This window comes from Amblyraja radiata, chromosome 12 (genome assembly GCF_010909765.2).
Source record: "Amblyraja radiata isolate CabotCenter1 chromosome 12, sAmbRad1.1.pri, whole genome shotgun sequence".
In the NCBI taxonomy this organism is placed as follows: domain Eukaryota; kingdom Metazoa; phylum Chordata; class Chondrichthyes; order Rajiformes; family Rajidae; genus Amblyraja; species Amblyraja radiata.
Window position 1 is genome coordinate 44,675,352 of NC_045967.1, and position 12,510 is coordinate 44,687,861.

The window sequence follows — 12,510 nt, forward strand, 5'->3', positions numbered from 1 at the left end:
CATTCCCTGCATTTCCATCTGCCTATCCAAAAGTCTTTTGTGTCTGATGTATCTGCTTCAACCGCCACCCCTGGCAGACAGTTCCAGGCACTCACCATCCTCTGTATAAAAAACCTGCTCTGCATATCTCCATTAAACTTTGTCTCTCTCGTTTTAAAGCCATGCCCTCTAATATTTGATTTTTGTTTCATCCAGGGGAAAAGATCAGTTAAACTTTTTTGCTTAACTAAAGAACAGCACCACATTCCACAATGTGTTATAGTTTGCTGAATTACTAATGCACAGAAGGATCAGAATTGCCATAGAGGGAGTACAGAGAAGGTTCACCAGACTGATTCTTGGGATGGCAGGACTTTCATATGAAGAAAGACTGGATAGACTCGGCTTGTACACGCTAGAATTTAGAAGATTGAGGGGGGATCTTATAGAAACTTACAAAATTCTTAAGGGGTTGGACAGGCTAGATGCAGGAAGATTATTCCCGATGTTGGGGAAGTCCAGAACTAGGGGTCACAGTTTAAGGATAAGAGGGAAGGAAGTCTTTTAGGACCGAGATGAGAAAATCATTTTTTACACAGAGAGTGGTGAATCTATGGAATTCTCTGCCACAGAAGGTAGTTGAGGCCAGTTCATTGGCTATATTTAAGAGGGAGTTAGATGTGGCCCTTGTGGCTAAAGGGATCAGGGGGTATGGAGAGAAGGCAGGGATGGGATGCTGAGTTGGATGATCAGCCATGATCATATCGAATGGCGGTGCAGGCTCGAAGGGCCGAATGGCCTACTCCTGCACCTATTTTCTATGTTTCTATGTCTATGTTTCTAATACCACTGCATTTGGTTCAGCTAAATCTTGAGGAAAGAGTTAAAGATGATCAGTTGAGTTATACTTTTGTTTCTGTCTCAAGTCAGAGAGTTGACGTTTTAAGCAGCTTGCTTGTATGTTAACCCCCACCAAAAAAATCTGACATTCAGACATTGGAGTGACGCTTGAAGTATGTTGCACAAAAAAATATCTTATGAAAATCGAAAATGCCCCTGTCCCACTTAGGAAACCTGAACGGAAACCTCTGGTGATCTTGCGCCCTACCCAAGGTTTCCATGAGTCGCCAAGAGGTTTTGGTCACTTGCCTGGAAAGCCTCGACCGAAGCGTGAGCTGCATCTACTGACAAAGATCCTACAGGATCTTTGCTACCAACTGCAGACACACTCACACACATCACGAAGGTGGGGACCAGGGACAGCGGAGGAGCGCTGTCTGCGCGATGAAGATGAAGGTAAACGGCTGCCCCAGAGCACGGTAAGTCCTTTAGAGAGTGCGGGAGGATGGGAGAGAAGGACAGAGAAGGACAGAGATGGGGAGAGAGAAGGGCGGAGACCTGAAAACCAAAGATCCTATAGGATCTTTGCTGAAAATCCCAATGCCAATCAAAATTGCGGGTCAGTGAAGGAGATTGTCTTTGACTGCCTGTAAGTAAATAGCAACCCCACTCCACTGGCTTCGACCAAACGGCAACCTATTTTTAAATCGAGGCCGGTTTTGATTTTGTTGAAATAATCGCAAAAAGCCTCAACTACACGGAAACCACTTTCGACCGTTAGGGAGAGTGACCAAAACCTCCGGGAACCTCACGGAAACCTTGGGTGGGGCGCAAGGTCTCCAGAGGTTTCCGTTCAGGTTTCCTAAGTGGGACAGGGGCATTGGAAATATGCATGCAAACCACTTAATTCCTGTCACGAGAATGCAGAGAAATGTTGCAATTATCAGTGTATTCTATAAACAACAATATGACACCTTCCTCGTCAAGAAGTGAAACTCTGCCAATTCACTTATTCACAGTGTAGCTGAAGACAATGGAATAAATATGAAAGACCTGTTTTAATGGTTCTCCACAACAGTCTGTGATTCTGCACCGGACTGCAATAAGATCGAACACATACATCACAGAAGGAGACCCCATAGTTAATCCAGCACACTAGGTAAAGGACACAGTTGCCTGAACCTCTGGCAGCTAAGGCTCCTTACAGATTGATCCTTCACAACAATGGCTGGTAGAGGAGGATGTATGTTATTTACTTTAGAGATGCAGCATAGAAACAAGCCCTTCAGCCTACATAGTCCATGACAAACAACGATCACCACAAACTATCCTACACACCAGGGACAATTTTACCATTTTCACCAAAGCCAATTAATCTACAAACTCCAGCCAATCTTTTGTCACACTCTGAAATCCACACCCTTTATCAGTGTACCCCAATACCTCCAAGGGAGATGGCGCCTGTGGAACTTCCCGTCACCATAGAGGAAACCCACATTGAACGCAGGTGGCGACACTCACATTAAGAACTGTCTACAGATGCAGCAATACATAAAACTCTGCGGCCTCTACGGTTTCCAAAAAGCTCCACTTCGGCCTCGAACAGCTGATCTTGACAGCTGCAACTGCCCAACTTTGGGAAACTCAGAGGGCTTTCACCATGTGCACATTTGAATAGATTTAAATGAGAGCTGATTTACTTGGTTAAATGATGAACAAGCAGCTGAGATGCAAGTTGATTCATCCACCTGACATTCCTCACAGATTAACTTTTCGATGCTGTTTCAGCATTGTAACTACAATTAAAATGAAAAGACATTTTAACTGCCCTACTGAGACAGAAACATTGGTAAACTTCCCACTCTGTTTGCCAAAGACTAAATTTTTAAAGAACATGAGAGACTTTTAGAGAATTTCATTTTAATTTAGAGTGAGGTTAGAGAATGCTCTTTTATAGTTGGGAGGGACTTTATTGTAGAAGCCATGTCAATATTTCAAAATTAGTTGGAGACCAATAATGGAACAAAATGGAAAATAGGATTGGGAAGGCTCATGGGATCAGATCGCTGTGGGTGGAGGATAAAAATCAAATTAGATTGCTTAAACATCGGATCCCTTTTCACGTTTAATTTAGTTTAGCATCTAAAGATGCAGCGCAGAAACAGACCCTTCGGCCCACCGAGTCTGCGTCGACCTGTGATCCCGTACAATCCTACACACTAGGGACAATGTACAATTTTTAACAAAGCCAATTAACCTACAAACCTGCACTTCTTTGCAGTTTGGGATGAAACCGGAACACCCGGAGGAAATGACGTCACGGGGACAACATACAAACTCCGTACAGACAGCACCTGTAGTCAGGATTGAACCCAGGTCTCTGGTGCTGTAAGGCAGCAACCCTATCACTGCGCCATCATGCCGCCACAATGTCTGTATGTCACCATTGGTTCAATGGGAGTATTTTTGGATTGGAAGTAGAAAAGTGAGTTCAAGCCCACTATGGATTCCTAATCCCAAAATCCAGGCCATAAACTGAGAAATAGTACTGATGAACTGCTGCATTATTAGAGGAACTATTTAATCAAAGGTCTTTATCCCTTTTCGTGGGCACTATATTGAAGAACAGCTGGGCAAGGTACCTGAACATAATGTGTGTTGAGTTGGGAACTTGCTATGGGCAAATGAACCACAGTGTCTCTCTCCTACAGTACAACAGCAGCAACACTTCAGTGGCTGTAAAGTGCCTTGCGTTGATCCAATCTTGTGAAAAGTATTATAAAGTTACAAGTAAAATGCAATTACCAGACAACATGAAGCTCAAAGTGAGATTGTTTCCACCTGTCCACCACTCGAGGATAATGTTCCATCAACGACTAAGCTCTCACAAGCAGTACAGTAAGCTCAACTCAATTCACCCTATCATTCACGGAAACTACTGCATAGATTGAAGACTGGGATCAAGAATCCCAAGTCAACGATAGGGATCTGAACTGTACTGGTGATGAAATAATTATAGATTGTCACCGAGCAATGAGCTGAGGAGACAAAGACGAGGCGGCAGTTTTCAGAGTGGACCTCACTGGCTGCCAGCAAAGTAGAGATAAATTGCCACTGAACTGAACATGTGGAAGCAAAGGTCACCCACTGCCATCCTCTCCAGTATAAAAAATATACAGAACATTCATGTGCAAGGCAGATTATTGCAAAGCGGCAATGGAAGGGAGGTTTTCTGTAAAGAAAATAAAACTATTTTATTATCATTCAAATACTCACAGAAATATTTGACTGAATTCATCTAAGCCACCATTGCACATCTGCCCATTCTCCACCCTGAAAGGCCACTGTGGATAAAGCTGCTGTGAGAGGGGGAGGAGGGATGCTAAAGTAAGAAAACAACTAACACCACAAAGCCACAGAGTGCAAAAAAAGTTAATCGGAGCTTGAAACAAAAAGCACGTGATTTGGCGTTGCTTTCTTGGGCCTAGCAGGCCTCCCCGTACAGAGGTACAATAGAGCCATAGGAAGCTCTGCCAGGCCCCGCAACCAGCCCAGCAACCAACCCGGCAACCAGCTCAGCAAACCAGTCTTCAGCTGTCAACATTCAGATTGCTTTCAATAGGCCTCACGCTGTGGGTGTAGCAGGGCCAGCTCAGAGCCTCTGTAAACCTACATAGTTGACTTACACAAAGCCTCAAGGGATTGCATTATGGAAACTCAAAAAAACGTTTTTTCCCCCCTTTTCTACATTCTTCATGGACTGTAGCACATTCTGCCGTTGACTTATTTAAATTTACATTACTTAACATTTCCAATGAGTGCAGCATAGATGCATTGTTTTTCTACTCACTCTATGGTATTCAGGGCCTATTCATACTGTTCTCTATACTCCTAACTCTGCTATTAAATACTTCTGCCACTCAGTGGCTACATACACTTCTGGGCATGATACTGAACTATACTATCCTTATCCACCAGAACAGCAGGCAACAAAACTAATTGGGTAACTACTTTTCCAAACCAGTTGAACATGTCGGGGATAGCAAGATGGAAGCCTGATTAGAATATACGCTGGGCATAATTCCTAGTACTGCTTACATTGGTTCGCAGAGAGCCATGTAACCAGTTTGTGGTCATAAGAAGGCTCAGTGAGAGATACACCACGGAAACAGGCCCTTCGGCTCAACGGGTCAGCACCAACCAACGATCCCCGCACATTAACACACACTAGGGACAACTTACACTTCTACCAAGCCAATTAACCTACAAACCTGTACATCTTTGAAATGTGGGAGGAAACTGAAGATCTTGGAGAAAACCCACGCAGGTCACGGGGATGAATGTACAAACTCCATAGAGACAGCACCTGTAGTCAGGATCGAACCCGGGTCTCAAGACAGCAACTCTACTGCTGCGCCACCATGCCGCCCTTTGCATTCGTGAAAGCCTACTTCCAAGAGGGATCCTAGTATTGTATAAGTACATTGGTATGGAAAAGAATAAAACCAGAAAATTGCCTTAAGTTAAACCACGGGGTAGAATAAAAGGAAATATTAATAGGGGGGGGTAGATGTAATAGGAATCTGAGGGGCACTTTTCTTTTTAACACACATGGTGGCAGGTATATGGAACAAGCTGTCAAAGGAGTTGGTACACAAAATTGCTGGAGGAACTCAGCGGGTGCAGCAGCATCTATGGAGCGAAGGAAATAGGCGACGTTTCGGGCCGAAACCCTTCTTCAGACTGATGGGGGGTGGGGAAAGAAAGAAGGAAAAAGGGAGGAGGAGGAGCCCGAGGGCGGGCGGATGGGAGGGTGGGAGGAGACAGCTAGAGGGTGAAGGAAGGGGAGGGGACAGCACAGGCTAGCCAAATTGGGGGAATTTTTGCACTTGTCAAAGGAGTTGGTTGAGGCAGGTACTATCACAATGTTTCAAAAACATTTAGACAGGTATATGGATAGGATAGGTTTAGAGGGATATGGGCCAAATGTAGGCAGGTGAGACTAATGCAAGTGGGACACGTTGGTTGACATGGGCAAATTGGGCCAAAGGGCCTGGTTCCACACCGTGTGACTATGAAATCATGTAAAATTATGAACCAGCCAAAAACTGAAATCACAAAATCTGCTTCAAGGAAAGAAATGGAATATATTTCCACACAGAGGAGCGGAGATGAAAACCATTGAAGCATTTAAGATAGAGTGCAATCCTGCAGAGACATCATTTTAGAGACGGACTGACCTTATGGATGCAAAGTGCTCTGGGCTGCTATCTCGCTCTTCCACCCTTTGCAAACATGAGCTAGTTTGAAACTCAACCTCCCCAAGTCATAACTCACTGTAACTTCTGTCATTCTCCAAGCAGGCAGTCACATCAGTAACACCAGCATTTTAGAATTCTCACCTTATGTTTAAATGTCTCTATCGTTTTGATAGATTGAAAGATACAGCATGAAAACAGGCCCTTCAGCCCAACTAGTTAGTCCATCCGTCACCCGTTCACTGTAGTTCTATATTTTCCTACTTTTGCATCCACTTCCTACACAAGTGAGGCAATTTATTGAGGCCAATTAACCCACAAACACACATGTCTTTGGGATGTGGGATGAATGCGAAGCACCCGGGGGAAACACATGTATCACAAGGAGAAGGTGCAAACTCCACACAGACAGCAACCAAGGTCAGAATTGAATCTAGGTCTCTGGCACTGTGAGGCAGCAGTTTCACCAGCTGCACCACTGTGCTGCCCCTGTGACACTCCTAATACTGCCCTGTATTTTGTACATATTTCAAATGTTATTGTCTTCATCTGGGGCACCCATGGTCTTCAGTTCCAATCTCCTCAGTCTCCAGAATACCCTTAGACATTTTCTCTTCTCTTTTTAACCAAATTGTTTTAACTCGTTAACCCAGCTTTTGGGCATTGCATTAATACCTCTTTAACCAGCTTGTTGTCCATTGACCAAAACGTTCTGGAGTAACTCAGTGGGTCAGGCAGTATCTCTGGAGAAAAAGGATGAGCGATGTTTCGGGTCTGGACCCTTCTTTAGACTGAAGAAAGGTCCCGGCCCGAAATGTCACCAATCGTTTTCCTGTAGAGATGCTGACTGACCAGCAGAGTTACTCCAAAACCTTGTGGCCAATGACAACAAGCTGGTTAAAGAGGTATTAATGCAATGGCCAAAAGCTTGGTTAAAGAGTTAAAAAGATTTGGTTAAAAAGAGAGAAAATGTCTAAGGGTGTTCTGGAGACTGAGGAGATTGAAACTGAAGACCATTGGTGCCACAGAAGAAGACAATAACATTTGAAACCAGCATCTGCAGTTCATTGTTTCTACGTTTGGTGTTAAATGAAGTCTGATGCGAACATTCCTGCAGCCCCATGTTAAAGGCCCTTTACAAATTAATTTTGTTAGTGCCATTCACAAAATAAAATTATCCTAATGACTTTCCTCATCAGGTGTTAATTTGTGATCCCATATTCATGCAATGTCCATCAATAACTCTACCTCGTCAAAAAGATATCCGCAAGGATTTACTTCGGCTAGCCTCAGCACCTGCCGAATGAGAGGGCACAAAACTGGAGAATATTTTATGAATTCATGCCTCTTCTCGCTGGTCAGTCATTTACATACCTGTCCTCCTTCAGTGACCACAGATGTTCACTTTCACTAACACCAGATGGTTCAGCAAAAGACACATCAAGTGCAACCAGATTTTTCCCTGCCCTTTGTCCTTCCTGCCTGAACACATTCCAAAAGAACGCTGCTTTCACGTTGCAAGAAATGACAAGTTTATACTCCAACTGCAGATTTCTGTCCTTGAGAATGACCTTCCAAGGCTGTTGTGAGGCAAATGCCCAAATATGTCAAGATCACAGCTCAGAGCCTGCAAAAAAAAATCCCCAGGGCAATCCAGGTCCATCGTAAATGCTTGTCAGGGTTCCTACCTTCTCACTATGAATATACCTATTTTTTTTTAAATTTTAGAAAGGAATCTCAACCTCAATTATGGAACATGAATACAAAATATTACTCACACATGTCCCCTTCCCTCATTCACCTTGCCAAATTCCTCGGAGAATATCTCAATAAATTCTAAGTGAACAGAGTCTTTGTTACTTCCCCTGTTAATTTATATTTTTTTAAGACTACCTTCGCTGGAGAGTTTTAAATGGGAGTCAATAGCTGTAGATGTTAATAGGCATTCATAATAAGTATTTGCTATAAATTGCTATTGTGGTTATTCTTCCACTGATTACACTTAAGTGGGTCTCAGTTTAATAATCTGCTTTTTATTTTCTTAAATTTGATACATCAAAGGCAATTGTAAAAGGCAATTTAGAATTTTGGCACCAAGCTCCTTCTCCCACCTGTGTTGAACTGAATTTAATTTACCCAAGTGGTTGAACTGAGTACATGCATTCATACTGTGTAGGAAGGAACTGCAGATGCTAGATAGACACAAAAAGCTGGAGTAACTCAGCGGGACAGGCAGCATCTCTGGAGAGAAGGAATGGGCGACGTTTCTGGTTGAGACCCGTCTTCAGAATGAGTCACCCATTCCTTCTCTCGAGAGATGCTGCCTGTCCCGCTGAGTCACTCCAGCATGTTGTGTCTATAGGCAATTCATACTCTTGATCTCATACAATCTTTCGGTATTCGGTATCCCTAGATTCAGAAAAGGGTTGGAGCCGGTTAAAAAGCCAGAGTATGCAAGATAAATAAGAGGTAGGAAAGAGACCAAAGAGAGATCCCAAAATTGCTGCTTTTAAAAATGTGAAGAAAATTCCTCCCTGCTGTACAGCGGCCAAATGAAGAGTGTTGCTCCTCTGGAAAGAAAAACACAATTCTCAATGATCGATCTTACACTAAATCTCTTCAGCAGTTTAATCGTGTTACAGGGTTTACAATGTTTGTTTTGAAACAATAAACGGTAATGAGGTGGAGAATCCGTCAATGTGTGTACTGTGAGACATGCAGGGAGACCAGTCACGGTGCTATTAGATTACTCCACCGCATCAAGTCTGCAGTGCTGGAAATGTTACACATGGCAGATCACCAACTAGTTCTATTAAAATAAGAGGTCCTGTTGAAAGCATCCTAACGCCAGCCCACGTGGTAGAAGAGAGCAGCACTATACGATACAATAGAACTTCATTCATCCCCGGTGGAAAATTGGTCTGCCAACAGTCACAACACACAACAAGGTACACTAAAACTTTGAAATTAAAATTAAATTAAAAGTGAAAAAAAAAAGAAAAAGACATACGACTGTTGGCTGGCTGCCGTGTGCACAGCGCCTTCACCGGAACAAACAAACAAACAAACGCAGGCTTATCCCCTGGGCAGAGGATTCTAAACTAGGGTGCCCACCCCTCCCCCACACCGGGTGCCCCTTTGTTCTCCCACCGTCCCTCATATGCATCTATGATAGATTCTCATAACATGTTGAGGTAAATTCTAACCCAAAGGTGTAGGAAGGAACTACAAATGCTGGTTTAAACTGAAGATAGACACAAAAAAACTGGGGTAATGCAGCGGGTCAGGCAGCATCTCTGGAGAGAAGGACTAGGTGAGTCTGAAGAAGGGTCTCAACCCAAAACGTCACCTACTCCTTTTCTCCGGAGGTGCTGCCTGACCCGCTGCATTACCCCAGTTTTTTTGCGTCTATCTTCAGTTTAAACCAGCATTTGTAGTTCCTGAGTTACTCCAACGTTGTGTGTCTATCTTCAGTGACTATAAGGTATCAGAAAGATACCTTACGTGAGGGAAATGGACATCAAACAAGGATTAAGAGTCGGGAAAATGATTCAAGGTTTGGTTAAGGACATATCTTGGGAGTTGGTCTTTTAGGATAGAAAGAGGGTGATTAAAAATGGAGTTATGTATGGAAAATATTTCCAGAGGTAGAGGTGAAAAGTTGAACCGCCATGCTGCCAATTGTGCAGCTGACCATCTGCGGTAGAGAGACAAAGAAAGAAAGGGTTTTTTGATGTATGCCTTTGGCCAAACTATGCCGTCACCATTGCACAAAGCGGCGTCAGGCACGACAACAAAGAGGTCCCATGGTGAAATAGTCAGCCAGTGTTTGTCTTTTATCGACAGCCAAAATAAACGCATCTGTGAGGTACTGGAGATGCTATGTGCACTGTAAAAAGCCCCCCAATATGTCTCGAGAAGTACTGAAAACAACAAGGAAGAGAATAGACACAAAAAACTAGAGTAACTCAGCAGGACAGGCAGCATCTCTGGAGAGAAGGAATGGGTGACGTTTCGGGTCAAGACCCCTCTTCAGATTGGTTAGAGATAAGGGAAACGAGAGATATAGGTGATGATGTAGAGATATTATGGGGGTCTCGACCTGAAATGTCACCCATTCCTTCTCTCCAGAGATGCTGCCTGTCCCGCTGAGTTACTCCAGCTTTTTATGTCTAACTTCGGTTTAAACCAGCATCTGCCGTTCCTTCCTACAGAGAAGAAAGAGAATACTGCACATTGGAGAAACACTCCAAATAACAATATACCTCAAACATTAACGGCTTTAGAGTTGAAGAATGATTGAGTTATGCAGCAAGGAAACAGGCCTTCAAGCCCAACTCAAGCTTGCCTCCAAAGTGCCTCTCAGATCTAGTGCCAGTTACCTGCAGTGGCCCCATATCCATCCAAACCTTTCCTATCCATTTACCTTTCCAAATGTGTTCTAAATTTGGTAATTGTACTCCCATTTACAAATACCTTTGTACAATGTACAATGTACAAAGAACTGTACAAATACCTTTGTAAACTCATTCCATACACCCACTATCTAATTTGTGAAAAGCTCGCCTCTCAGGTCTCCTTTAAATATTCCCCCTCTCACCTTAAACATAAGTCCTCTAGCTCCAGCTCCCACACCTTAGGCTGACCCTCATCTATATCCCTCATGATTTCACAGACTTCTATACGGGTCAACACCTCAGCCTTCTTCACTCCAGGAAAAATAGTCCCAGGTTATGCAGTACTCCCTCACTACTCAAGTCCCGGCAACATCCTTGTGGATCTCTTCTGCACCCATCTAACTGAATCATATCTTTCTTATAGCATAGCAACCAGAACTGTACAGTACATTCCAGGTGTAATCTCACCAATATCCTGCAGCATGGCATCCCGACCGTAGTGTACTATGCCACATACAATGAATGAAAGCATTTCATATGTCTTCTTTACCACCCTGACTACCTGTGTTGCCACTTTCTGGGATCTTTGTACTTGCACCCCTATGTATTTTTGTTCCACAACACTTCCTTGGGCACTGTCATTTACTTTGTAAATCCAGCCCTGGTTTTTTTCCCCTACATAAATCGCTTGGTACTTGTCGAGGTTAAATTGAATATGCCTTTCCTGTTCCCACTTTCCCAGTAGATCTAAATCCTTTTATAATCTGAAACAACCACCTTCACTGTCCACCACACTGCCTATTTTGGTGTCTTCCTCAAAGTTGTGTTTGATAAACACTTCACCTCTTGCCCTGTGACCTCAACACAGACATGTAATTCTGCTGATAAGAGGCTGTTGGCTGCAGGATCCTCTCTTTTCTCTGCTCAGCCACTGTTCTACCAATCGGTGGTAGCCAGTGCTATCTTCTTCACTGGAGCAGCAGGGCGAAGGCCGCAGACACCAACACGATTAACAAACTCATCAGGAAGGCTGGCTCCGTCCTGGGGGCAGAGTTGGATTCTTGGAGGGATCTGTGGAGCATCCTGGACATTGCAGCTCACCCCCTCCATGACACTGATCAACCTGAGGAGTACCTCCAGCAACAGACTGGTTCCACCAAGATGCAGTACAGAACACCACAGGAGAACCTCCTTGCCTATGTCTATCAAACTGTACAACTCCTCCCCCTTCTGTAATGGGGTAGACCGAGACTGACCCCCCCCCCCCCCCCCCCCCTCCTCACTCCCCAATCTTTGCACATCCCCCAAGCCTTTCCACTCATCACTTTAATTTCAAATTTCATGTATTTTGTGTTTTTCTATGACTGTCGGCAGATCAATTTCCCTCCTGGGATAAATAACGTTCTATCATATCATATCGTATCGTACATATTGCTTTCATGGCAGACCTTTTTCCATTAACTGTTGAATACTGGGAAGATAGACTTGCCATTGAATTTATTTAACCACCAGCCCTTTTCCTTTAGAAGTCATTACCCAACTCGCTTCCAATTCTATTGGGGATGACGGGTGTTGGGAGACAGGTATTAAGGGAAGCGTCTGATTTACTGGCCATTTATTTCAAGTGACATTACTTGAAACAACTAGTTTGAGTCTCCAGACACCAGCAGTAGACTATTGCAGCATTAACACTCATACAGGGGCATCCTTCTTACAGGAATGCCAGAAATTGTCAGAAATGCCACCACAATTCAAAGGTAGCAAGATAATGATGTGCAAAGAAGGCAACCATTGATGAATGTCAGTCAGCCGGAAAATGTGCAGAGAAGATTTAATAGGTTGTTGCCGGGACTTGTGGGGCTGAGCTATAGGGAGAGGTTGGGCTAGCTCGGACATGGAGAGCAGGAGGCTGAGGGCTGATCTTGTACAGGTGCATAAAATCACAAGGGGGATAGCCAGGGCGAATGCACAGTCTTTTACCCAAGGTAGGAGAATCAAAAACAAGAGGGCATATATTTGAGATAAGAGGGGCAAGA

General features: G+C 43.8%; 1 protein-coding gene across 3 annotated transcripts in view; it reads right to left on the reverse strand.

The window, feature by feature from the left end:
* The window catches only part of LOC116979141 (ephrin-B1-like), a 201,419-nt gene that overhangs the window by 110,008 nt on the left and 78,901 nt on the right, over positions 1 to 12,510 (reverse strand). The window contains exon 1 of one of the 3 annotated variants that reach the window (XM_033030655.1): positions 4,096 to 4,151. The exons of the other annotated variants lie outside the window; for them this stretch is intronic. Coding sequence (XP_032886546.1) covers positions 4,096 to 4,136 — 41 coding nt within the window. The 5' untranslated portion in view covers positions 4,137 to 4,151. Of the gene's footprint in view, positions 1 to 4,095; positions 4,152 to 12,510 lie in introns of those variants that run through there. 3 annotated transcript variants of the gene reach the window in all.